A 27,809-nucleotide genomic window follows, 5' to 3' on the forward strand; every position below is an offset into this window, starting at 1 on the left:
CACAAACTGCCAGTTACATAACTTTTGCATTCACTACAAGTTGTTGCTCACTGTAAATGCACTAAATTATGTAATGATCTGGAAACCCAAAAATCTGAAGTCCAACAAAGCTTGAAAATAAATAATTCCCTCTTCTTTTGAAGGTTGTTCATACAAGTAAATGTACCCTTACATCTGAAACAACCATGCTACTAGATGCATTTCTATGCTAAAACACAAACTAAGTTGACACACTGTGAAGACGCTTCTGGGAGAGACTGCAAATCATAAATGCCTTTACAGTCACTCCCACCAGCCACAACACTGAGTGTGTATTAGCCAGTAAAACATGAATGAATCACTGTTCAGAAGGAAGCTCTTTCTGAGATGAAGAAAGGTACTCTTCAGCCTCATTAGTACTCCTTTCTTCATCCACTGGGGCTGAAGACCTCACTGTTTGGTCCCCTCCCCCAAATAAACCAACCAATTTTCTTCCAGAGAGGAGTGATTTCAACATTTCCAGAGCTCTCCAACAGCTGATGTTCATCGTCTTCCTTTCCAACATGTAATTGTTCAGTAACAGTATCTGATGTGTCTTCCTCACAGTTTGAAGTGCCAGAAGGCTTCATAAGTGTGTTAATAGTATTTGTCAAGAACAAGCACCTTTGTGTTCTTGCTGGTGGACTCCAGTTGTAGCCACCTTTCTGATGGCACACTTTATGGTATCTTGATTCACATGCTAGTCATAAAAAATGTAATGCTAATGGTTTGTTCTTTTACAAAAAACTGAGCAACAGCTTTAGCTGTCTATATCCTGTAATTCATGGTGGTGGTGTGTTTTTGTGTGTCTTCTTGTCAACTTTATGGATTGTACTTAAAATTTTCTTTTGCCCTTTCTGTTGTTTCCATTACTGCTGGGCATTGTTCTGATAACACACACCAACATGGTTTGGAGAAAAATGCAGTCCTGATATTCAAAATTTCAAGTTGTTCATGAATTCTGCGAAACAAGCTGTGTTCTCTGCTATATCACTCTGCACTTCTTTAATTGCCATAAAAGTTCTGACAGCTGGAGCAACAAAGGAGCTGAGGACCTAAAGTGCTACTTTTACATTCATTTTCCGGTATTTGCTAACAGAATTCTTTAATTACAAGCTTTGTTGGACTTCAGATATTTAGGTTTCCAGATCATTAAATAATTTATTGCAAATTTGCAGTGAGCAACAACTTAGTAGCCAATTCAAAACTGCAATGATTACAGCCGTGCAGAGTGGCTGTGTGGTCTGAGGTGTCATGTCATGGATTGCGCGGCCCCTCCTGCTGTAGGTTCGAGTCCTCCCACGGGCATGGGCGTGTGTGGTGTTCTTAGCATAAGTTAGTTTAAGTAGTGTGTAAGTCTACAGACTGATGACCTTAGCAGTTTGGTCCATTAGGAATTCACACACATTTGAACAGTTTTTGCAATGTATACAAGTGTCAGCATGATGAAATTCTCATACTGTTGCATTCCCTTCTATTCACTACTGAGTAAATGCTCATGCAACAGACACTAAGTGATACAAAAGAATGGCAGAAAGCACAGGTTGCTCACTTATGCCTGGTTTCCACCTCAGCAAATAAAAATGACTGAGAATTCCCTCTGTTGTAACTGATGGGTGAGCAGGAGAAAACATTTTTTCATGTTCAATATGCATTCGTTAGTGTTCACTCGTGTTGTCAGTCTTTTATTGAAGCATTAAAGGAAGCTTGTGTCCTTTCTGCTTCTTCACTAGTAGCTGCTTTCTATGCAAACTGCTTTATGTTTCTAAATGTCAAGTAATACTATGCTTTTAAATTTCCTCTTCAAATGTAGCGAGGAGCGTAATCAACTGACATGTATAAAGTTTTGGAATAACACTATAGAAGTCAGGGGCTATGATCCAGTTTTAAGTGCACTAACTCTACACATTTCACGAATATTTAGAAATTTAGAAACCTTCAGTCTTTTTTTACTTACTCCATTTTGATTGTTTTATGAAAAACAGTGGATAAAATACTCCTGTCCCAACATCAGAGATTTAAATTGTAGCTATAATTAGTGTTGTTATCATGTGAAACATGAAGATTTTTACAGGAAAAATGATGATGATAATAATAACAATAATAATAATAATAATAGCACACAGTGTTAATACTGTTGGCACACTATACTCATTCTCCCATATTCTCTTCCTTTCCCTCCAGTGATTTCATTTAAAAATGGTATCATATTGTTCCTGTGCAAGAAGCACAATTACCACATTATATCAATATCTATGACTGATTCAATTTAGACAGGATTGGGTGCTTAGGGCTCTTTATTAGTTTTTAATCGTCAGTAATATTTTTATTTAGCTGAATTCAGAATCAGCTTCCATAACCTTTCCTTATGTTTAACGGAAACTCTGAACATTTTTAGTACAGGATTTGTCTGTCTGCTCGTTCAACAGTTGATGTACTCGCAGGCACTCAGCACAACGACTCCATCCACTGCGGTGCTATCTCAGAAAGAATTGTTCTTCTTCACAGATGCCGGACAGTGGCAATTACTTGAAGCTGATTATGCTCAGGCACAGTTGCCAAATATTTCATTCAATGAAATGCCATCTAGTCGCTGGTGCTACAAATAAGAATGTAACACTGTTGCCACCTGGTGGCCATTTCCTAAAGAGCGTTGCCTGCTAGAGCAAGCAGACAGTCAATCTGTTTCTTATGTGATCTCGGGTGATGGTGACCTGACAGCTGAGATTAGCTGCTTCAACACACACTCAGCCTGGCAGGTCAGCCAATATTTATTCATGCCAAAGTGAATTTGTTATAGTGTCACAGCTGCAGAAGTTGTGTATGGCACATGTAAAGTACCGATTTACTCGAATCTAAGCCGCACTTTTTTCCCGGTTTTTGTAATCCAAAAAACCGCCTGCGGCTTAGAATCGAGTGCGAAGTAAGCGGAAGTTCTGAAAAATGTTGGTAGGTGTCGCCACAACTAATATATGTCGCGCTACACAGGTGTGCTTTGCAGGCACAAAGATAAATACTGGCGCCAAAACCTCTGCGTCAGTAAATAAGTTAAAAGGGACAAGAATGTAAACATTATGCCATGTATTCTTTTGTGTTTGCTGCTATTTCATTTAAATCCTGTCTGCCTAATAAACTAGGAAACTAGAACAGCAAATGCGGATGAATATACGTATCATGTCATGTTTATATTCGTGTTATTCTTATGGTGAATAGTGATACAGTCAGAAACTAAGCACGGCAACTGACTAGATTTTTAAATCTAAGATGACCCTAATTTCTGTCCAGAATGTAATGTACTAAAGAGTTGTCTCTACAGATTTTCAAATGGAGAAAAATTTTCGCTAAACTCTCGTTCAGAACATCTTCTATCATATGCAGTCTATTATTTGGTTCTTGTTGATCATTATCAAAGAAGCAAGACTCTCGCCATTGTTTCGCTTATGAGACAATTCCTCTATTTTTTTTTTAATTGTAAGCCGCAGTAGCGCGCACAAAAGCAAGCCTTGCCGCGAGCAGCGACAGGTCGTAAACACGCATTATCAGAATGTAGCAAACAATGCATGACACAGTACAATAATGCATTTTCAGCTTGGAGTGACATAAACACCTGTAACAAAGAGAACGGCACTTATCAGATCAAAGCAAAATAAGCAATCGATTCAAACCAGACGAAGCACGCGAAAAAGGAAGGGTACCCGTATAAATACGGACGGAGCGCCTGACACATAGCAATGGCTACCTGGTAAAGCTTAACTGTTAAGCTTACGACTCGAACCAAACTACTGTATCTGTATCTTCATCCATTCGACCTCAATTGTGTTTCACGTTACAATGGACCAACTGTTTTTCGATTTGGAGGGGCGGTCTAAAACTTTTCTCTCACCTTGAATTTTGAGTCTCAAATTTCAGGAGCGGCTTAGATTCGGGAAAATTTTTGTTCCTTGATTTCGAGTCTCATTTTTTGGGTGCGGCTTAGATTCGAGTGCGGCTAAGATTCGAGTAAATACGATATCCCTGGTTTCAGTAGCCATCAGGGCACTGACTGGCAGACAGATGGTGGCACGCAGAGAATGCCATGGTGCAAAGTGGTGTCAGCCTATTGCCATAAAGGGCTTACTTATGGCACAGATACCATCTAGCTGGGCTCGTGTCATTACTTTATGCTATGTTCCATATACATACTTTCCATAAAGATTTTTCCTGAAATTTAAGTTTCACATAAAATAATTGCTCTTTCTCGAAATGCTTCCTTTTTCTTTCTTTCTTTTCTTTTTCTTTTCTTTCTTTTCTATTGCCAGTGTACATTTTGTATCTTCTTTTCTTCAGATGTCATCTGTTATTTTGATGTCCAAATAGCAAAGCTCATCTACTGCATTTTGTTTTTTCCTTGTGTTGATGTTCATTTTAGAACTTAATTTCAAGACAACATCTGTAGCATTCAAATTATCTTCCATGTTGTTTGTCATTTGTGATAGACTCACAGTGTAACTGGTAAATATTATAGTTTTTATGAGGGACAGACAGTAAGTAATGCAACTGTTTTTTTTTTTTTCCCTGAGATGAGATTGGTTTTATTCAGGATGCCAGTACACCATATTATTCCCCCTCTTTTCACATCATAACTCTATTTTTTACACTACCTTACTGGGAGGGCCTGATGCCCGCATAATACTAGTCTGCTGGTTGATGTCAGAGCTGTCTTGCTGCATCAGTAACCTCACTATCATCCATGTACTGCTTCCTTGTGAAGTGCATCTTTCATTTGAGCAAACAGATGGAAGCTGGAAGGTGCAAGATCCGGGCTGTAGGATAGATGAGTAAGAACAGTCCAATGATGTTTCGTGAGCTCCTCTCAGCTGTCCAGACTAGTTTGAGAACCTTGCATTGTCATTGAAAAGGAGAAGTTCATTTGCATTCTGGTGGCGATGAACACACTGAAGTAATGTCTTCAATTTCCTGAGGGTGTGTACGGCTGTCTGCCATGTGGGAGATCGGACAGGTTATTGTGACCTCGTCGTGATGATGACAGGTGCCTCACCCATCATACTTTTGTTCACTGCCAGATTTCTGTAGACATTCTGCAAGCACCATGAGCATCTGTGATGCTCTGGTTTACCACAAAAAGAAACTGAATGACAGCTCTCTGCTTGAAGTGCACCTCCATTACAGATGGCATTTTGAAGGTTACATATAGTGCTGCCACCTATCAGAACTTCATGAAATTATAGGGGCTGAAGTGAGATTATAACACTATGTCTCTCAAGAAATTCCACATTTTTTCAATCAAATGTGACCAAGAAAAAAATATATGTTTCATTACTCATCTTAAACACCCATTGTATTTCTTATCCCATAACTTTAATTCCTATTCCAAATTTCTCCTTGGCTTCCTTCACTTCATGCTCTGTGTACAAATTGAATAGCATGGGGGATTGGCAGCAACCCCCACGCCCTCTCTCCCTCCCTCTCTCTCTCTCTCTCTCTCTCTCTCTCTCTCTCTCTCTCATTGCTGTCTATGTTTCATCGTCATTGACTCTTACAACTTTAGTCTGGTTCCTGTACAAGTTGTAAATAACTTTTCACTCACTGTATTTTTTTGCCAATAACATTTGAATTTCAAAGAGCAGCTTCCAGCGAACACTGTTTAAGCCTTTTTCTAAATCTACATATTCTATACATTTAGCTTTGCCTTTCTTCTAAATCATGATCAACCACAATTTGCCAAAGTTCAAGTGGGCTGGGTGTGATCCACAGCTCAATGTCTCTCAGCTTTGCACTCGGTACAGTGCAGCATTTCATTTAGTATTGCAATGCGACATTATTTGGTTGACACAACTCTCTTCAGTTAGAATCATGTTGTCAGTGTGATGAATATCTTCACAAGGATTATAGCTCATAACTCTGTCCGCATTATAATTGTACAATATCCATGTATCTGAGTAACAGAAAAGTAAAAAAGAAAGAAAAAAAAAAACTTTGACTCTTTCTCCATCCCAGAGACTCCTCTCCAAGGGATCCACAGAAAATGATAAATGTAATGTAATGTTAACTCTTCACTATTTGTTTGTGGTATGAAGGACATCTAGTGATCTGTCATCACAATCCTTTAAAAATGATATTTTGACTAAAGTTCAGTCTTGATCACACCATTTATGTTTCAATGACATAGGTAACCGGTTTCGGTTATTTTTACATAACCATCATCAGACCCATGGCTCCCTTAGGATGGTAGGCGGAGCTCTCCTCAGCTGCTACGAAGTCAACTGCTGACACTTGCTGATGGTGCAGCATTGAAATCTGCAGCAATTTGCGGTAGGGTTGCACTTCTGTCACGTTGAATGATTCTCTTCAGTCATTGTCATTCCCGTTCTTGCAGGATCTTTCTCCAGCCACTGCGAGATTTGACATTTTACTGGATTTCTGGTATTCACGGTACACTCGTGAAATGGTCATATGGGAAAATCCCCAATTCATCACTATCTTGGAGATGCAGGTCCCATCACTCATGTGCTGACTATAACACCATGTTCACACTCACTTAAATCTTGATTACCTGTCATTGTAGCAGCAGTAACCAGTCTAACAACTGCACCAGACACTTGTTGTCTTCTACAGGCATTGTCAACCACAGCATTGTATTTGAATATGCATGCCTATACCAGTTTCTTTGGCACTTCGATGTACATATGCATACATATATACATACTCCGCCTCATTAAAGGATTCGCTCAAAAACAAGTGAAGTTTAATTTTTTTGTGTGTGTTTGCCTATTGACAACTTGATGCTTCTACTATTGTGACTTATCACCTATACTCCTGAATTATTTACATTCTACCAGAACTTTTCTTACCGTACAAGATGCAGTCAAATGAAAAATGAGACAGTTACAAAAAAAGTTAAGTAAACTATTATCCAAATGTAATCATGATAATTGTTAATATAGTATCCCACTGAGACAAATGGCCAATGCCTTCATGGAAAAATGTTTTTGGTTGCCTACAGAACCACAATTTTGCCCACATATGCACCTCTTCATCTGAAGCAAATCAGCGGCCACAAATGTCTTTCTTCAGGGCTCCAAAAGTATGGAAATCGCCTAGGGAGAGAATGTGTGAGGTCTTCCCAGTAAAACTTCTGCATCTTAGTTAAAACAGTTTTGGCAGAATTGGATGGTCTTTGGCTACAAGTCTGTGAAGCTTTCCACCTCATGATTTGTTAGCATATAGGACTTTCATGATTATGTCATCTGAAGTGGTGAAAAGAACTGACGAGTCAGGGAATTTCTTTATTGATAATTCTGTGTGTGTTTGGACTTGTCACATATGTAAATTTTCAAAAGATGACACACTATCTGTATTTGTCAGGGGTCATGGGATTTGTATGATGTCTAGTTGGTTGGTAAAATGACACTGAATAATAGTATTTAAGTGCAGCACATCTGTAAGTGGTGTGGTAGTACTGAGATAGGGTAGTAACTCTTTATAATTGTTGTATCTCATTTCTGATTAAGTGGTTTAACAATAACAAATTTAAGTTAGTCTAAAAAAAAATATCAATATGAACAGATATATTGCATAAATAACTTTATAATATAAAGGTAAGATAGATACTGCTACTTACTGTAAAGATGACATGATGAGTTGCAGAAAGGCACGACAAAAACACACTTACACACTTAGCTTCCAGCCAAAGCCTTCATTAGAAAACCTCTGCTCTGAACAGTAGGGGATGGTGGTCATGTATGCATGAGGTGTGCTGGTTGTATGAATGAATCTGTGTGTGTTTCCTTTTCTGATGAAGGCTTTGGCTGAAAGCAAAGTGCCTAAGTGTGTTTTTGTTGTTCCTGTCTGCAACTTAACATGTCATCTTTATGGTAAATAGCACTCTATCTTTCCCTTACATTGTTGAGATCCCAACCTGAAGTTTCTATCATTTAACTTCGTAACATATTAAATAATGCATGGGTAAACAGAGTAAAACAAGAACTCATGTTTTGCTCAACGTACAACCCTCAAGATACATTAGTTGTTCAAGAAAACATACTGAGTATTTCTGAAGAAAATTGCCCAAAGGTGTGGAAACTACCAAGATAGACCAATATAATAATGCTTTTGTCTTGTGCTGGGAAAGCGCGCACACACACACACACACACACACACACACACACACACACACATGTTTATTTTTACACACGCTTAAGCATACACATGTGTGTGCGTGTCTGTGTCTTTTATTAGATCACACGAAGGGCATTATCAAATAACTTAATGACTATTTCTATATTGTTTATATGCTTGTTGGCCTTCAACATCTCAACTATACATTGAGTGTTTATCTCCTTCTTGCATTATTTGTATTCTGTTTAAGACTTTCAATTACTGTAATAATGTTTCTGAGTGCCTTCTTACTGTTTCTTATCTTTGCACATATCTTTGTATATCTTCAAAATTAGTCCAACATTCACTTTTCTATGCTTTCAGATTGGTACAACCTGACCACATGTTCTACAGTGGCCCTGTGGTAGGGGAATCTGCTATACGTTATCACGATGAAGTAGGTTCACGTGTTTTACACTTGTACAAAGTTTACAATGAAGGTCCCTGGCGAGTAGCACAAGTTGATGTGCTTGTGGATTGGCCAATACAAGTAGCCAATGATAAGCCACAAGGAAAGTGGTTACTCTATCTCATAGAACCTCCATCCGTTGAAGGTAGGATTATTCATATAATTTGTAGTATGTTAACTATTTTTTAGAAACTGAAACCCTGAAAGTGATTTAAGCATAGTATTAAAAAATGCTACTAGTTAACAACAATATGGAAAGGATCAATTTCTGTTCACCATATAGATGAGGTCTTAAGTCACAGACAGGCACAACGAAAAAGAATGCTAGAAAAATTGAGCATTCAGACTATGTCCATGAGAAATGCAAATCTCTCATACATTCACACAAGCACAAATCCAACACACATGTCCACCTAGCAGTCCTGTCCTGTCCCTACCATATCCCTGTATGTTCAGACAGGCAACCCTGGCATTTTCCCCCCACTCCTAACCTGATATCCCACTCTGTTCCGCAGTGGTTAACACACTGGACTCGCAGTCTGGAGGACGACGGTTCAATCCCGTCTCCGGCCATCCTGATTTAGGTTTTCCGTGATTTCCCTAAATCGTTTCAGGCGAATGCCGAGATGGTTCCTTTGAAAGGGCACGGCCGATATCCTTCCCAATCCTTCCCTAACCCGAGCTTGCGCTCCGTCTCTAATGACCTCGTTGTCGACGGGACGTTAAACACTAACCACCACCACCACCACCACTCCGTTCCTGCCCCAATGCCTCTTTCATATCCCCACTACACAATGCAGTTAGATTGCTGCTCACCTCAGACACAATTGCAGTCGGGCATTAAAACCTTGTAATGGCAGTGGCCATGTGTGTGTGACTAGTGAATGTGTGTGTGTGTTTTCCACTTCTGATGAAGGATGTAGCTGGAAAGCTGAATTTTCATTGTTCCTGTTTGAGCCTCAGTGCCACATCTGTGTAGTGAGTAGCAAACTGTCTCTTTTTCCATGTTGTTGTTGTTATTCCATCATGTGCTTTCCATTGTTTGATTTCTGCTATTTAACTATTCATGGTTATTTTTAATCAATGGGAAGGTAAGAATACTCCAATTTATTTTATAGTGCACATATTTTGAATAGAGATGCATCTTGCTACATATTTTTGTTAAAAGGTTGTCATTTATAACAGTTTTAATTACTAAAAGTGACTGTAGAACTGTGCAGTACATTTGAAACTTGAGGCTACAATTGACAGAAACTCACAAATTATTTACATGAGCTGCACAAAATCAAAGCAAGAGAGTAAGGAATAAAATCAGAAAACATACCTACATTTTGATGTAGTTCTACTTTTCATTGAACTAGACTGCCCTCATTATTACAATTGTTTGCTCATTGCTGTTCGTAACCTAAAACTACCAATTCAGGGATTAGCACACAATCTAGAAGAGCAGTGTTGTTTCTTATAAGGCTAATCAGATTTAATTTTCTATTGTTTCTTTATTCAAAGAAGGTGATTGCCAGGATCCTTCCTTTGAAAAGGACACAAACACTTTCCTTCCCAGTCCTTGTCTTATTCAGACTGACATTCCATCTCTTTTGACTTTGTCTTTGATGTCCAGCACCACCATTGCCATCATCATCATCTTCTTCTTCTTCTTCTTCGTCTTCTTCTTCTTTTTCTCCTCCTCCTCCTCCTCCTCCTCCTTCTAATCTCTTTTTTATCTCCAAATATAAGCAGCTCATATACTTCTTCCTGTTCTCTTCCTCCTCCTCCTAATGTCTTTTTTAACTCCAGATATAAGCAACTCATATACTATTTCGTAAGAGCTTTATCCTTTTTGGTCTCAGTCATGCAGCTGAAATTACATTTTGAGTAGCTAGCAACTTTTTAGTTTCGTTTACCGCAATCTTCATATCTTCTAAACTTTGATTTTGATCTGCATACGAAACTCGGATACCTTTCTCCTTATTAATTTTTATTTAATGTGATATATTTGCCAGACCACTACAATTCAGATACATTCCTCTAATCTGCACCTTTGGAGTAAGTCTCAAAATCTTTAGTATTCTACCTATGTAGAAACTACAAAGGGCAGTCAAATGAAAATGAGACAGATGGAAAAAAAGAAAGTAAATTGTTTGTTATTCCAAAAGTAATTGCCATAACCATTAATGCTTTTACCCCACTGTGAGACAAGATGACCACATTCTAGGAAAGATGTTTGTGGTTGCCTGTGGAACCATGATTGTACCCAGGGATGCACCTCTTTGTCTGGAGCAAATCGACAGCCACCAAAAGTATGGAAATTACATGGGGAACGATCAGGACTGGGTGGAGGGGGTGTAAAGCCTTCCCCATGAAACTTCTGCACCATAGTCACTGCCCATATGTTTCAAGGTTTGTTTCGAGTTTGCAGCAGAAGTTCCACTGGGAGGCCTTTACATGTCCTCCTACTGTCCCAAACTCTCCCCATGCAATTTCCATGTTTTTTGAGTCCTGAAGAAAAACTTTCATGGCTTTCAGTTTACTTTGGATGAGGAGGTGCAGACCAGGGTACAACCATAGTGACATAGTATCATAGTATAAGGGTGCAAATGCACATGGTGGTCAGTGGGAATCAGTGATATGCACCCTTACTGCTGATATGATATTGCAAGGTAATGTGTGTATATGTTTACAGGGGGGGGGGGGGGGGGAGGCATTCCACATGGTGGGAAAAATATATCTAAAAACAAAGATGATGTGACTTACCAAAAGAAAGCACTGGCAGGTCGATAGACACACAAACAAACACTAACATACACACAAAATTCAAGCTTTTGCAACCAACGGTTGCTTCGGCAGGAAAGAGGGGAGGAGAGGGAAAAATGAAAGGATGTGGGTTTTAAGGAAGAGGGTAAGGAGTCATTCCAATCCCAGGAGCGAAAAGTTCTCACCTTAGGGGGAAAAAAAGGATGGGTATACACTCGCGCACACACACACATATCCATCCACACATATACAGACAGAAGCAGATAGATTCCAAGGCAAAGAGTTTGGGCAGAGATGTCAGTTGAGGCGGAAGTGCATAGGCAAAGATGTTGTTGAATGACAGGTGAGGCATGAGTGGCGGCAACTTGAAATTAGCGGAGATTGAGGCCTGGTGGATAGTGGGAAGAGAGGATATATTGAAGGGCAAGTTCCCATCTCCAGAGTTCGGATAGGTTGGTGTTAGTGGGAAGTATCCAGATAACCCGGATGGTGTAACACTGTGCCAAGATGTGCTGGCCGTGCACCAAGGCATCTTTAGCCACAGGGTGATCCTCATTACCAACAAACACTGTCTGCCTGTGACCATTCATGTGAATGGACAGTTTGTTGCTGGTCATTCCTACATAGAATGCGTCACAGTGTGGGCTGGTCAGTTGGTAAATCACGTGGGTGCTTTCACACGTGGCTCTGCCTTTGATCGTGTACACCTTCCGGGTTACAGGACTGGAGTAGGTGGTGGTGGGAGGGTGCATAGGACAGGTTTTACAACGGGGGCAGTTACAAGGGTAGGAGCCAGAGGGTAGGGAAGGTGGTTTGGGGATTTCATAGGGATGAACTAAGAGGTTACGAACGTTAGGTGGACGGCAGAAAGACACTCTTGGTGGAGTGGAGAGGATTTCATGAAGGATGGATCTCATTTCAGGACAGGATTTGAGGAAGTCGTATCCCTGCTGGAGAGCCACATTCAGAATCTGATCCAGTCCCGGAAAGTATCCTGTCAGAAGTGGGGCACTTTTGTGGTTCTTCTGTGGGAGGTTCTGGGTTTGAGGCGATGAGGAAGTGGCTTTGGTTACTTGCTTCTGTACCAGGTCGGGAGGGTAGTTGCGGGATGCGAAAGCTGTTATCAGGTTGTTGGTGTAATGGTTCAGAGATTCCGGACTGGAGCAGATTCGTTTGCCACGAAGACCTAGGCTGTAGGGAAGGGACCGTTTGATGTGGAATGGGTGGCAGCTGTCATAATAGAGGGACTGTTGCTTGTTGGTGGGTTTGATGTGGACGGACGTGTGAAGCTGGCCATTGGGCAGATGGAGGTCAGCGTCAAGGAAAGTGGCATGGGATTTGGAGTAGGACCAGGTGAATCTGATGGAACCAAAGAAGTTGAGGTTGGAGAGGAAATTCTGGAGTTCTGTTTTTGCTAGTAGTTTCACTTTGTATTCACCTTCTCCTTTTTACCATTATCAACTATACAATTTTATCCCGCCTATATATACTCAATAATACGTAACCCACTTCCAAACCATAACCAAAAAATTGTTTTTTTTTCCACTTTCAACACTACCGCTGCTATAAAATCCACCATTTCTAGTTCACAAACAGTTCCTTTCACCTATTAAACAACCATTTCAGCTAGTTCAAATAACTTTCAGACAACACCACATACAAAGTTTGCCAAGGTAATCGCATTCCTGATGTCCAGGTGGAGCTTCAAGGAATCCTCAGAACCTTAGGCCCCCTACAAAACCTTTCACCTGACTCCATCAACCTCCTGACCCCACCGACACCCCGCACCCCTACCTTCTACTTTCTTCCTCAAATTCACAAACCCAGTCTCTCCCATCTACTCAATCTCCCACTTCCAGCTCCACTCCCTCCAAAACCTCAAAATTCCAATCAACACAATCTGGAACCACAACACCCTAATTCAGTAGTTAACCTTTCCTCCAAGCCTCTCTCCCAATCCGAAACCTCTGACCTATCCAAAGGCCTCACCTTCAGCCCCACTCCCAGATTCAACCAAACAGCCCTCGTCAAAGATTTACTGTCCTACACCTGTACTCTCTGCTGGAAATATCACTTTGCCACAAATAAAATGATCCTAATCCTACTCCTGATGATCCAACTTTCCAAGACACTATCCAAATTGAACCCTGCCTGGAACAGTTCCGTCCTCCGTAGCAACGGGACCCACCTCCTCTTCCTCAAAATCACCCTCTCCAAACCTTCCAGGAATTTCTGACTTCCAGCCTTGCCTCTCAATCCTTCTTAAACCTTAATCCTACTCCCAACATCACCACTGCTGAAGCCCAGGCTATCCGTGATCTGAAGGCTGACCGATCCATCGTCATTCTTCCGGCGGACAAGGGTTCCACTACCGTGGTACTTGATCGTCGGGAGTATGTGGCTGAGGGACTGTGTCAGCTTTCAGACAACACCACATACAAAGTTTGCCTGATGTCCAGGCGGAGCTTCAAGGAATCCTCAGAACCTTAGGCCCCCTACAAAACCTTTCACCTGACTCCATCAACCTCCTGACCCCACCGACACCCCGCACCCCTACCTTCTACCTTCTTCCTAAAATTCACAAACCCAATCATCCCGGCCGCCCCATTGTAGCTGGTTACCAAGCCCCCACAGAACGTATCTCTGCCTATGTAGATCAACACCTTCAACCCATTACATGCAGTGTCCCATCCTTCATCAAAGACACAACCACTTTCTCGAACGCCTGGAATCCTTACCCAATCTGTTACCCCCGGAAACCATCCTTGTAACCATTGATGCCACTTCCTTATACACAAATATTCCGCACGTCCAGGGCCTCGCTGCGATGGAGCACTTCCTTTCACGCCGATCACCTGCCACCCTACCTAAAACCTCTTTCCTCATTACCTTAGCCAGCTTCATCCTGATCCACAACTTCTTCACTTTTGAAGGCCAGACATACCAACAATTAAAGGGAACAGCCATGGGTACCAGGATGGCTCCCTGGTCCGCCAACCTATTCATGGGTCGCTTAGAGGAAGCCTTCTTGGTTACCCAGGCCTGCCAACCCAAAGTTTGGTACAGATTTATTGACTACATCTGAATGATCTGGACTCACAGTGAAGAAGAACTCCAGAATTTCCTCTCCAACCTCAACTCCTTTGGTTCCATCAGATTCACCTGGTCCTACTCCAAATCCCATGCCACTTTCCTTGATGTTGACCTCCATCTGTCCAATGGCCAGCTTCACACGTCTGTCCACATCAAACCCACCAACAAGCAACAGTACCTCCATTATGGCAGCTGCCACCCATTCCACGTCAAACGGTCCCTTCCCTACAGCCTAGGTCTACGTGGCAAACGAATCTGCTCCAGTCCGGAATCCCTGAACCATTACACCAACAACCTGATAACAGCTTTCGCATCCCGCAACTACCCTCCCGACCTGGTACAGAAGCAAATAACCAGAGCCACTTCCTCATCCCCTCAAACCCAGAACCTCTCACAGAAGAACCACAAAAGTGCCCCACTTGTGACAGGATACTTTCCGGGACTGGGTCAGACTCTGAATGTGGCTCTCCAGCAGTGATACGACATCCTCAAATCCTGCCCTGAAATGAGATCCATCCTTCATGAAATCCTCTCCACTCCACCAAGAGTGTCTTTCCGCTGTCCACCTAACCTTTGTAACCTCTTAGTTCATCCCTATGAAATCCCCAAACCACCTTCCCTACCTTCTGGCTCCTACCCTTGTAACCGCCCCCGTTGTAAAACCTGTCCCATGCACCCTCCCACCACCACCTACTCCAGTCCTGTAACCCGGAAAGTGTACACGATCAAAGGCAGAGCCACGTGTGAAAGCACCCACGTGATTTACCAACTGACTTGCCTACACTGTGACACATTCTATGTGGGAATGATAAGCAACAAACTGTCCATTCGCATGAATTGTCACAGGCAGACAGTGTTTGTTGGTAATGAGGATCACCCTGTGGCTAAAGACGCCTTGGTGCACAGCCAGCACATCTTGGCACAGTGTTACACCGTCCGGATTATCTGGACACTTCCCTGTAACACCAACCTATCCGAACTCCAGAGATGGGAACTTGCCCTTCAATATATCCTCTCTTCCCGCTATCCACCAGGCCTCAATCTCCGCTAATTTCAAGTTGCCGCCACTCATGCCTCACCTGTCATTCAACAACATCTTTGCATCTGCACTTCCGCCTCAACTGACATCTCTGCCCAAACTCTTTGCCTTTGAATATGTCTGCTTGTGTCTGTATATGTGTGGATGGATATGTGTGTGTGTGCGAGTGTATACCCGTCCTTTTTTCCACCTAAGGTGAGTCTTTCTGCTCCCAGGATTGGAATGACTCCTTACCCTCTTCCTTAAAACCCACATCCTTTCATTTTTCCCTCTCCTCCCCTCTTTCCTGACGAAGCAACCGTTGGTTGCGAAAGCTTGAATTTTGTGTATGTTAGTGTTTGTTTGTGTGTCTATCGACCTGCCAGCACTTTCTTTTGGTAAGTCACATCATCTTTGTTTATTTATATATATAAACAAAGATGATGTGACTTACCAAACGAAAGCGCTGGCACGTCGATAGACACACAAACATACACACAAAATTCTAGCTTTCGCAACCAACGGTTGCTTCGTCAGGAAAGAGGGAAGGAGAGGGAAAGACGAAAGGATGTGGGTTTTAAGGGAGAGTTATCATTATATTTCCTCTAATTATGTACTTGGGGTAGTATATCACTGTAGTGCAACAACACCAAGTGTCCATGCTAACATGTCTCTTTGTGAAGTAATAATACTGGTAAATTTCTCCAAAGGGAGGAAAAATTCCTTGTGAATTAAACTGATGGAAAAAAGAAGGATCTCACTAAAAGGATTACAGAATATGGAAAGAGACAGAATGGAACTGGTACCCATTGCGTGAAGAAAGAAGTGATATAAAGATCAGGAATGTTGAGATCTAAGATGAAAAGACGACAGCTCCAAAGACAGATACCCTTCCTTCTTACCACTCCCCCGCCCCAATCCATGCACACATGCATGTGCCCAGACACACACACACACACACACACACACACACACACACACACACACACACACACACACAGAAAAGTCTAGAACTCTTCCAAAGGGGGTGGGGTGGGGGAGTGGGGGGAATATTAGTAGTCAGTTGTACAGAATAGACACCATGAGTTTGAATAAAAACACTCAAGCTTTTGACAGCTGTCTTCACCATTGGCATCAGGGCTAGCACAGCGTTCTGCTTATTCTGCAATAGTTGCATCTGGAACACTTGTCAGGAGGCAAGAATGACAGTTTAAAATGTGACACCGACCCCTCGCACCACCTGACGTCACTCGGTCTCACAGAAGGATGGAGCTGCCCATCTTTCCTCCCATGCGTGTGTCGTCGTGATCCTCTCTGGAAGGTTCCAGATGCTGCTACTGCATCTATAGAAGCAGAATACCATGCTAGCTCCGGCAGTCAGTGATTTTAACTTATGAAGAAGAAGAAGAGGATGATGATGAGGATGAGGATGATGAGGATGATGATGATGATGATGATGATGATGATTATGATGATAATGACAGAGACAGTTATCAAAAGCATGAGAGTTTTGTTCAAAGTGATGTGACTTTTAAACTAAGAATATTTTTTTGATGCATACCACCATGAAAGACTCAGAGGTCACTACCAATTTTGCCCCACAGGTGCCGAAAAGTGATCTCAAGATCCTGCTCTTTCTGATCAATGATGATTACCTTTTCATCAGAGAGATATGTTTGTTTAAAAAAGAGTTAATGAATTCTGTTATGCAGCCTTCATTTTATGATTTACTTGTACATCATCTCAATATAACATTTGTATTAAAGGATGAAATGTATGTAAAGCACATCATATCTGCATCTGTTTATAATATTTTTTGTGCCTCCTTCTGCACCTCATTGCCCATTTTTATTCTAACCCAGGGCAACAAGTCAGTAGTTTATATAGATGATTATGAAGAACGTAAGCCAACCACATCTTCATTAATAATCTATAAGTTTGTGGAATACAATCAAGTTACGATGTAATTAAATTCTTTGTCACTGTACAAATTCTACACAAAATCTAATTTTTTTTTAAGTATCTTTATGACATACAAATTAGGTCAGGATAGATGATTAGCTCACAAAAAGAAAAAAGATGTTAAAAAAGTCATGAATTGCTTTTGCAATATTTATTGACATTATAACTGACAATTACTTCTGTAAATAATCATTAATAAGCTATGTGACATTACATCATCATGAGTTTTGTAAGTGATATAAGTGATCCTCAGTGATCCTCAGTGTTTCTACTAGCATAATCATTACCATTTAATACACACACATCGAAAAAAATGTAGCATCACCCCGGTTCCCACAACTCCTGAAAATAGATGTTGACTGTGGGTATTGTATCACACACACAGTCCCGTCCCTTTGACTGTTCAGAGATGTCACCAAATCCACCCAAAGTTGTAAACAACCATACATGAGCAGCACCTATTAGACGGAGGAGATCCGACAGCGAACTGGTTCCATTCATTCCACCAGGAAGGGGGACATGGCTCATGTTGTATGTAGTTCAACAGTGACTAGATGGTCAACACTGTGGTTCAATTGCGTCCGCATTGTTACTTTGTGCCAGGAAGGGCCCTCAACAAGGGAAGTGTCCAAGTGTCTTGAAGTGAACCAAACCAATGTTGTTTGGGCATGGAGGAGATACAGAGAGACAAGGGCTACTACTGCAGTGGATGACCACTACCTATGGATTATGGCTTGGAGGAACCCTGACAGCAACACTACTATGTTGAGTAATGCTTGTCGTGCAGCCACAGGACATCATTTTGTGACTCAAACTGTGCGCAATAATCAGCATGATGCATAACTTCACTCCCGACATCCGCGGTGAGGTCCATCTTTGCAACCATGGCACCGTGCAGCGCAATACCGATGGGCCCAACAACATGCCGAATGGGCCGCTCAGGATTGGCATCACATTCTCTTCACCAATGAGTGTCACATATTCCTTCAACCAGACAATCGTCGGCGACGTGTTTGGAGGCAACCTGGTCAGACTGAACGCCTTAGACACGCTGTCCAGCGAGTGCAGCAAGATAGAGATTCCCTGATGTTTTGGGGAGGCATTATGTGAGGCGACGTACGCCAATGGTGGCCATGGAAGGGGCCACAATGGCTGTATGATACGTGAATGCCATCCTCCGACCGTTAGTGCAACCATATCGACAGCATTTTGGTGAGGCATTCGTCTTCATCGTGCACGTGTTGTAAATGACTTCCTTCAGGATAACGGCATCACTCGACTAGAGTGGCTAGCATGTTATCCAGACATGAACCCTATTGCACATGCCTAGAATACATTGAAAACAACTGTTTATGGATGACGTGACCCACCAACCACTCTGAGGGATCTACGCCGAATCGCTGTTGAGGAGTGGGACAATCTGGACCAACAGTGCCTTGATCAACTTCTAGATAGTATGCCACGACAAATACAGGCATGCACCAATGCGAGAGGACGTACTACTGGGTATTAGAGGTACCGGTGTGTGCAGCTATCTGGACCACCACCTCTAAAGGTCTAGCTGTATGGTGGTACAACATGGTTCAAATGGCTCTGAGCACTATGGGACTCAACTGCTGTGGTCATAAGTCCCCTAGAACTTAGAACTACTTAAACCTAACTAACCTAAGGACAGCACACAACACCCAGCCATCACGAGGCAGAGAAAATCCCTGACCCCGCCGGGAATCGAACCCGGGAACCCCGGCGTGGGAAGCGAGAACGCTACCACACGACCACGAGATGCGGGCAAGGTACAACATGCAATGTGTGGTTTTCACGAGCAATAAAAAGGGTGGGGATGATGTTTATGGTGATCTCTATTCCAATTTTCTGTACACATTGCAGAACTCTTGGAACCGAGATGATGCAAAACTTTTTTGGATGTGTGTATATCATCTCCAATCATCAAAGGTAGTGAAATATTGAAAGAATCTTATGAAGTGTCTTAAACAAACTACATGACCTTCCATTTTCATGGATAGTATAATAGAGAACTATTTAGATCAAAAATTTATGTAACATATGTGCTCTTAGACCATCTGTTGTAACACAATGGTGAATGACTTTGATCAAGGATCATAAGTTGCATAAGTGTCCTCAAATCATTGTAAGTACGAGGGCAGTTCAATAAGTAATGCAACACATTTTTTTTCTCGGCCAATTTTGGTTGAAAAAACCGGAAATTTCTTGTGGAATATTTTCAAACATTACCGCTTCGTCTCGTATAGTTTCATTGACTTCCGACAGGTGGCAGCGCTGTACGGAGCTGTTAAAATGGCGTCTGTAACGGATGTGCGTTGCAAACAACGGGCAGTGATCGAGTTTCTTTTGGCGGAAAACCAGGGCATCTCAGATATTCATAGGCGCTTGCAGAATGTCTACGGTGATCTGGCAGTGGACAAAAGCACGGTGAGTCGTTGGGCAAAGCGTGTGTCATCATCGCCGCAAGGTCAAGCAAGACTGTCTGATCTCCCGCGTGCGGGCCGGCCGTGCACAGCTGTGACTCCTGCAATGGCGGAGCGTGCGAACACACTCGTTCGAGATGATCGACGGATCACCATCAAACAACTCAGTGCTCAACTTGACATCTCTGTTGGTAGTGCTGTCACAATTGTTCACCAGTTGGGATATTCAAAGGTTTGTTCCCGCTGGGTCCCTCGTCTAATCGAACACCATAAAGAGCAAAGGAGAACCATCTGTGCGGAATTGCTTGCTCGTCATGTGGCTGAGGGTGACAATTTCTTGTCAAAGATTGTTACAGGCGATGAAACAAGGGTTCATCACTTCGAACCTGAAACAAAACGGCTATCAATGGAGTGGCGCCACACCTACTCCCCTACCAAGAAAAAGTTTAAAGCCATACCCTCAGCCGGTAAAGTCATGGTTACAGTCTTCTGGGACGTTGAAGGGGTTATTCTGTTCGATGTCCTTCCCCATGGTCAAACGATCAACTCTGAAGTGTATTGTGCTACTCTTCAGAAATTGAAGAAACGACTTCAGCGTGTTCGTAGGCACAAAAATCTGAACGAACTTCTCCTTCTTCATGACAACGCAAAACCTCACACAAGTCTTCGCACCCGAGAGGAGCTCACAAAACTTCAGTGGACTGTTCTTCCTCATGCACCCTACAGCCCCGATCTCGCACCGTCGGATTTCCATATGTTTGGCCCAATGAAGGACGCAAACCGTGGGAGGCACTACGCGGATGATGAAGAAGTTATTGATGCAGTAAGACGTTGGCTCCGACATCGACCAGTGGAATGGTACCGTGCAGGCATACAGGCCCTCATTTCAAGGTGGCGTAAGGCCGTAGCATTGAATGGAGATTACGTTGAAAAATAGTGTTGTGTAGCTAAAAGATTGGGGAATAACCTGGTGTATTTCAATGCTGAATAAAACAACCCCTGTTTCAGAAAAAAAATGTGTTGCATTACTTATTGAACTGCCCTCGTAGTATAAAATGAGTAATTTTTATAAAAAATAAATAAAAATCATCACCAACATCTGAGATATCTATATACTAAGATAGTATATAGGTAAGGCATACCGGCCACTTGACCATCTTCTTCTTCTGTGCAAATGCACAAACAGTGCCTGGACTCTTACGGGAATCGGCAACGTGCCGCGAGTAATGAGTATAATGGGCAGGGGCACTAGGAATATAGTGCGGGACAATACGTTGAGAATGTGGGTTTCACGGGATGCATGCCAGAGATAAGTCCCTGCAGTCGCACTATCCTCTGTGTCCTCGGTGGCTCAGCTGGATAGAGTGTCTACCATGTAAGCAGGAGATCCCGGGTTCGAGCCCTGGTCAAGGCACACATTTTCATCTGTCCCCGTTGACGTATGTCAACACCTGTAAGCAGCTAAGGGTTTTCATTTCATTGTAATTTCATTTAAACCTGAGATATCATTTCCTCACAAGTATCATATGTGACATTAATCTGTCATAGTGCAAGAACAAATGAAATATGTAAAGGACAATAAATGCCATACATAACATTATTTAATCACAGATAGCCCAAAAGTGATTGAAATATTCAGAATACCATAAAACACTTAGCATTATTTAATCACAAGTAGCTCAGTGGTGAATGTCATATCCAAAGGATCATAAATCCTGTATGTAATATTATTTAATCACTTGTATCTCAACTATGATTGAAATATGCAAGTGACCATAAGTGTCAAATGCAATGTTACTTAATTACAGATACTTGAAAGGATCATAAATGCCATATTTGTTCTTCTCTTGTATGGGGTATTAAGTACACCACCATTGAAAAATATACATATCACTATTCTTATGGTTTAACAAGAGATGTATCATTTTCTGCTCCTATGTTAAAGTGACCCAAGCCCTTTTTAATCATTGTGTATTCAGTTTTTAGTCCTTTTACAGTTGCCGAGATGACTGCTTGCACAGATTCTAGCTTTGTATCTTATAGTGGAAAGTATTTGTAACTGCAGACTGTTGAACATCCAAAGATCTGTGTCTCATGCAACAAAATATTCATATGTACTGGGACACTGGTGAACACTTCCAAAGTTCTGAACTTTGACCTAGTTTGTCAAACACAGATTGGGTAAAAGTCATAGCTGTAGTCACTAAAAGGTATAGTCAACAAAAACACAAAATTACAGCTATTCAGCAAGGATTATTTGTAATGAAAGATGGCGAATAATGCCTGTGAGAGAGGATTATTTCTTTGTTTTAGCTGAAGCATGTGACCAGTTAAAATATTCTCTCAGTGCTGATGTTACAGTGTCATGGCCTCAGCATAATGAAGAAGGATAGTAAAAGAAAATGTCTGTTTTTAAAGGGGATAGAATACTTCACTTAATGTTAACACTAAGTTATTAGTACACAGTCTTATGTAAACATCACACATCAGATAAATAGACATCAAATGCCACTGGGCAACAAAAATCCAAACATTTCTACAGTGCCAACAAAAATCTGTCGCATAAGTGTCCCATCAGTTCAGCTGATGTGGAGTGTTAAAATTGAATAACTTTTCCCAAACTGATTGCACACATCATCTGATGAAAGAGATGTGTCGACAGATAATGTAATATTTTGCTGACTCTATTGTTCAAATAAATCGTTGACTCACACCTATAAGGCTACAAAAATACAACTTAACATTGCAGTTACTTGTAAATTTTTATTCTGCTCAGACACTTTAACCTGATTATTTTGTCTGAGATTTGTTTAGGTATTTAATTAAATTCTTATCAGTGAAATATGTAATCCATTTTAAATCCTTATTTATTGTTTAAACTGTTCATTGACCTCATTTTTCAGTACGTCACACTGTTGTGAAATAAGCATTAAATATCAGAAAAATTGTTTTAGATTCTCTGAAAACTGAATCCTGGAATTACAGATTTGTAATCTGACACTTGGGCACTGAGGTACACACAGAATAATGTAGCATTTTGCTACTGTTGACATTTTTAAAAAGAAAGATGACAGTTTAATGTCTGGGAGCTAAACAGTAGTAAACAATGTGGAGTTAGCACATACCAGAGTAATTATGTAGTTACCTACTAATATTTATTACTACACAGTTTGCATTGTGCATTGATTTAGGAATGAACATTTTGAATATAATGGACAGAGTTTCCCGGAAGAATAAAAGCCCCTACTTAATTTGATTGTATTTGCATTTGTTAACTTCTTCTACACAAGCATTCAGTTTCTTTTGAAGTGCCTGTTGCCAGTGAAGCAAGTGAATAGAACATTCTGTTAACAACAATAATAATAATAATAATAATAAGCTGTACTGCTATATAAAGTCAAGATGATGCAACCAAAAATCTCAAAAGTTCTTGACCAAATTACTTCAAATTTTTACACAATACTCTAATAACTAATTGGGTGGACATGATATATATTTATATGTATAATATATACAGGAGAAACATTGTTAGCAAACATCTCGAAAAGTTCTTGTCTGATTTACTTAAAATTTTTTACATAATACTCATAAACATTTGAACAGACAAAGACTAAATTTTTTTTAATATACAGGGTGTTTTTATTAATGTTTAAAAATCCCCTAAGTGACAATAAGACAAGTAATTTAATGTAAGACACAGGGCCACAAATGTTGGTAAATACCCCAAAAGCGGGTGACAGATGTTGAACATGTGACATCAGCAGATGATGTACCTTGCATCATGTGCAGCAGTGGAGCCTGTCAGACTGTCACACCTGATCATTCCAACCCAGGTCAAGTATTTAGTGAATGTTGTAACTTGTTGTAACTTCTATCTTTATAACAGATTACATTTACAAACGGTGTTTGGAAACAGAGTAGCCTAGCAGAGCAATGTGTGGCACTGCCTCCTACTGGCAAAGGTAGGATTGACAAGCCCAATTCCTGCATGTGTGGCAAGGCAAGTCATCTGGCGGTGTCACATGTTCAACATTTCTCGGCCACTTTTAGGGTATTTTGCAACATCTGTGGCCCCCAAGTCTCTTAATAATAAATTACTTATCTCAGCATCATCTATGTTGCTTTAGGGGTTTTTAAACGTTAATAAGAATTACCCTATATATAAAAGGGAAACATTGTTAGCAAAAATGTCGAAAAGTTCTTGAGTGATTTACTTGATATTTTTACTAGGTTTTATATATTTTTTAAAAACAATGTACAGGTGTTTTATTAAAACTGTCTATGAGAAAGAAAATGCTGCAGTGTGAAAATGTGTGGTTTCATTTCCTTTCTCATAGTCAGTTGTAACTTCTATAGCAATGTGCCGTGTTAATTTCTTTTTCTCAGTCGTTTTTAAGAGAAACCAGGAAAGCTTTATTTATGGTTTGTTCGCTTATGGTTGGAATACTATCATGGAATCTGAATTGTCCAAAAGTTTGTAATCCTACCAGTTTTCAAATTAATACTATGTAAAATACTGTCATTGAAGCTACTATCCTCACAGATTTAGCAGTTGGAGAGATCTCTCTGATACCCCATGTACCAAGAGTGCCAACCAATTTGCTCTTTAATTTAAGCATCTTCAATTCTCAATTGAGATTTTGTTTGCTATGACAATAAACAAGGCTCAAGGTCAAAGAGAGAGGGAAAGAGGATATGGACAGGGAAGGGAGAGAGGGGAGGAAATGGGTAGAGAGAAAACAAAGGAGGGTATAGACAGAGACAGAGAAAAAGGAGATAGAGGGCAAGGGGGGAGGAGGAGATGGACATGGAGTGGGAAGAGGAAGTGATGGATTGGGGGGGGGGGGGGGGGAGCAAGAGAAGAGGAGGAAATGGACAAAGAGAGGGAGGAGGAAGAGATGTCAGAGGAAGGGGGGAGAAGGAGGAGAAGGAGATTAGGACGTACATCCGATTACCATACATATTCAGCAAATGCGAAGCATAGCCTAGTTCCCCAGTAATAAAACATGTTCAGCTTTGAAATAAGTGAGTACAGCTCCTAAAAGCACATCATAGTGTCTGATCATTTTCCAGGGGTTCCAGAATTTCACTCACTCATTCATTCATTAATTCACTATATTCTGTAGATAGCACCATGGTGGTGGAACTTAAAGGAACTTTTACATTAACAACATAATTTGCACCAAGATAACTGTATAGTTATCACATAGTTTTGACTTACGCAATCTGTCATAGGTAATTTTGAATATTATGAATATATAATGCAAACTTTAGATAATGCAGTAATGGAAACTCAAGTAACCATTCAATTAACTGTATGGAACACATTCTTTTAATGCCAAAGGTACATGGAAATTCTGTTGTTAAAATTGCCATTATTATTATTATTATTATTATTATTATTATTGTTGTTGTTGTTGTTGTTATTATTTCAGCAATTGGTGGAGGACAGTGCTACATGGAACCAGAACAAGTTAACCCTTTAGGGCTTGTCCAGAGACCAGGTGTTGATGAGACACCACTGGAGGCTCTTATTATGATATCAGACAATGAAGCCAATGCATCTGCCAGTACACGGAGAAAGCGTGATACTGAAATGGTTATCCGCGCAGAACTTCAAACTGATAAGGATGGAAGACAGAGACAAATAGTAACTATGGTCAGTGTAAAACAATTAGTCTGCTTCTTTCTCAGTCACTTACATCTTTTTGCTTTGGTTTCTTCTGCTGATGGAACTGCCTAAAATTCTGAAACCTAAGGATTTAAATTGTGTTTTTATTCATTTGTATGTGGTGTTTTCTTTCACTTGCCTTCCCATAATGGAGAAAGCTGAAATTATTGCCACATTTAAGAGCAGGTGCTCACTTATTCATAACATTCCCATTGTAGTTTTAAAGAGCCCATAAACTCCACTTTAAGTCAAATCAGGGCATCTGCAGCAGCTGACATTGCATCAGAATTACTAAATCTTTGGGAGAACCAACCATGTCAAAACTGTCCCACTTGGAGTATGTGGACATATGCCATAAACTAAGCATACTTTTTTGTGTGTGAACAAAACCATCTAGATTGCTTAACATATTTATTTATTACACAGTTTTTATGCTTCCATCATCATATACAAATAAGACTTGGAACTTGCAAAACAATGTTCAGTGTATATATTAAAAGCATGTGCCTAATCTGGAAATCAACTAACAACTTCCTCTCAGACTTTAGAGGGAATGCAATAATCCCAGTACCAAAGAAGACACTGGCAGGAATATGAAATGTTCCCTGCAACTGTTAATAATATTCTGCAAGATATCATATTAAGCAATATTATTGACCATTTGTGAATGAGATTGAATGTTGTGAAAGATGTTTATTTATTTATTTATTTACACATCAAGTTCCTGAGGACGAAATTGTGGAGCAAATCTCCAAGGTCATGGAACATGTCAGTACATGAAACTACAACATAAAAGTAATAATAGATAAAAATAAAATGTTCCTGAACCTGAAAAATGTCAAGCCATAATTTTAAGTAAACACAATCAACAATACAATAAGAATCAACTTAATTTTTCAAGGAACTCCTCGACAGAATAGAAGTAATGACCCATGAGGAAACTCTTCACTTTAGATTTGAAAGTGCTGGATTACTAGGATTTTAGAATTCTTGTGGTAGCGTATTGAAAGTGGATGTAGCAGTATGCTGCACACCTTTCTCTACAAGACTTAAGAAAGTCCGATCCAAATGCAGGTTTGATTTCTGCCGAGTATTAACTGAGTGAAAGCTGCTTACTCTTGGAAATAAACTAATACTGTTAACAAGAAATAACAGTAAGGAATATATATATTGAGAGGCCAATGTCAAAATACCCAGACTCGTGAACAGGGGTTGACAAGAGGTTCGCAAACTTACACCACTTATTGCCCAAACCACCCATTTCTGAGTTAAAAATATCCTTTTAGAGTTGGAAGAGTTACCCCAAAATATAATACCATACAACATAAGCGAATGAAAATAAGCAAAGTAGACTAATTTTCATGTCGAATGATCACTCACTTCAGATACCATCCGAATAGTAAAAATGGCAGCATTAAGTCTTTGAACAAGTTCCTGAATGCGGATTTTCCATGACAGTTTACTATCTATCTGAATACCTAGAAATTTGAACTGTTCAGTTTCACTGATCATATGCGCATTCTGTGAAATTAAAATGTCAAGTTTTGTTGAACTGTGTGTTGGAAACTGTATAAACTGAGTCTTACTGTGATTTGGTGTTAGTTTATTTTCTGCAAGCCACGTACTTATGTCATGAACTGCACTTTTTGAAACTGAGCCAATGTTGCACACAACATCCTTTACTACCAAGCTAGTGTCATCAGCAAACAGAAATATTTTTGAGTTACCCGTAATACTAGAGGGCATATCATTTATATAAATAAGCAACAGGAGTGGCACCAACACTGATCCCTGGGGCACACCCCACTTGACTGTACCCCACTCAGACCCAACATCACAGCCATTCTCAACACTGTGAATAATGACCTTTTGCTGTGTGTTGTTAAAGTAAGAGGTGAACCAATTGTGAGCTACTCCCTGTATTCTGTAATGGTCCAACGTCTGGAGCAATATTTTGTGATCAGCACAATCAAACGCCTTAGTTAAATCAAAATACCTAGTGTCCGAAACTTTTTGTTTAACCCATCCAGTACCTCACAGAGAAAAGAGAATATAGCATATTGAGATGTTAAACAACTTCTAAAGCCGAATTGTACATTTGATAGCAAATCGTGTGCTATAAAATGATCAATTATCCTCACATACACAGCCTTTTCAATAACTTTAGCAAACACTGATGGCACAGAAATAGGTCTAAATTTGTCTACATTATCCCCTTCTCCCTTTTTGTAAGAGGCTTTACTACTGAGTTCTGTAATTGTTCAGGAAACTGACCATTCCTAA

General features: G+C 40.5%; 1 protein-coding gene across 3 annotated transcripts in view; it reads left to right on the top strand.

Moving 5' to 3' along the window:
- Positions 1 to 27,809, top strand: part of LOC124605218 (integrin alpha-PS1) — a 575,966-nt gene that overhangs the window by 519,287 nt on the left and 28,870 nt on the right. For all 3 annotated transcript variants that reach the window (XM_047136765.1, XM_047136766.1, XM_047136767.1), the window contains 2 exons: positions 8,500 to 8,729; positions 25,291 to 25,514. In XM_047136765.1, coding sequence (XP_046992721.1) covers positions 8,500 to 8,729; positions 25,291 to 25,514 — 454 coding nt within the window. The remainder of the gene's footprint in view (positions 1 to 8,499; positions 8,730 to 25,290; positions 25,515 to 27,809) is intronic.

Source organism: Schistocerca americana, chromosome 3 (genome assembly GCF_021461395.2).
Source record: "Schistocerca americana isolate TAMUIC-IGC-003095 chromosome 3, iqSchAmer2.1, whole genome shotgun sequence".
Lineage (NCBI taxonomy): Eukaryota > Metazoa > Arthropoda > Insecta > Orthoptera > Acrididae > Schistocerca > Schistocerca americana.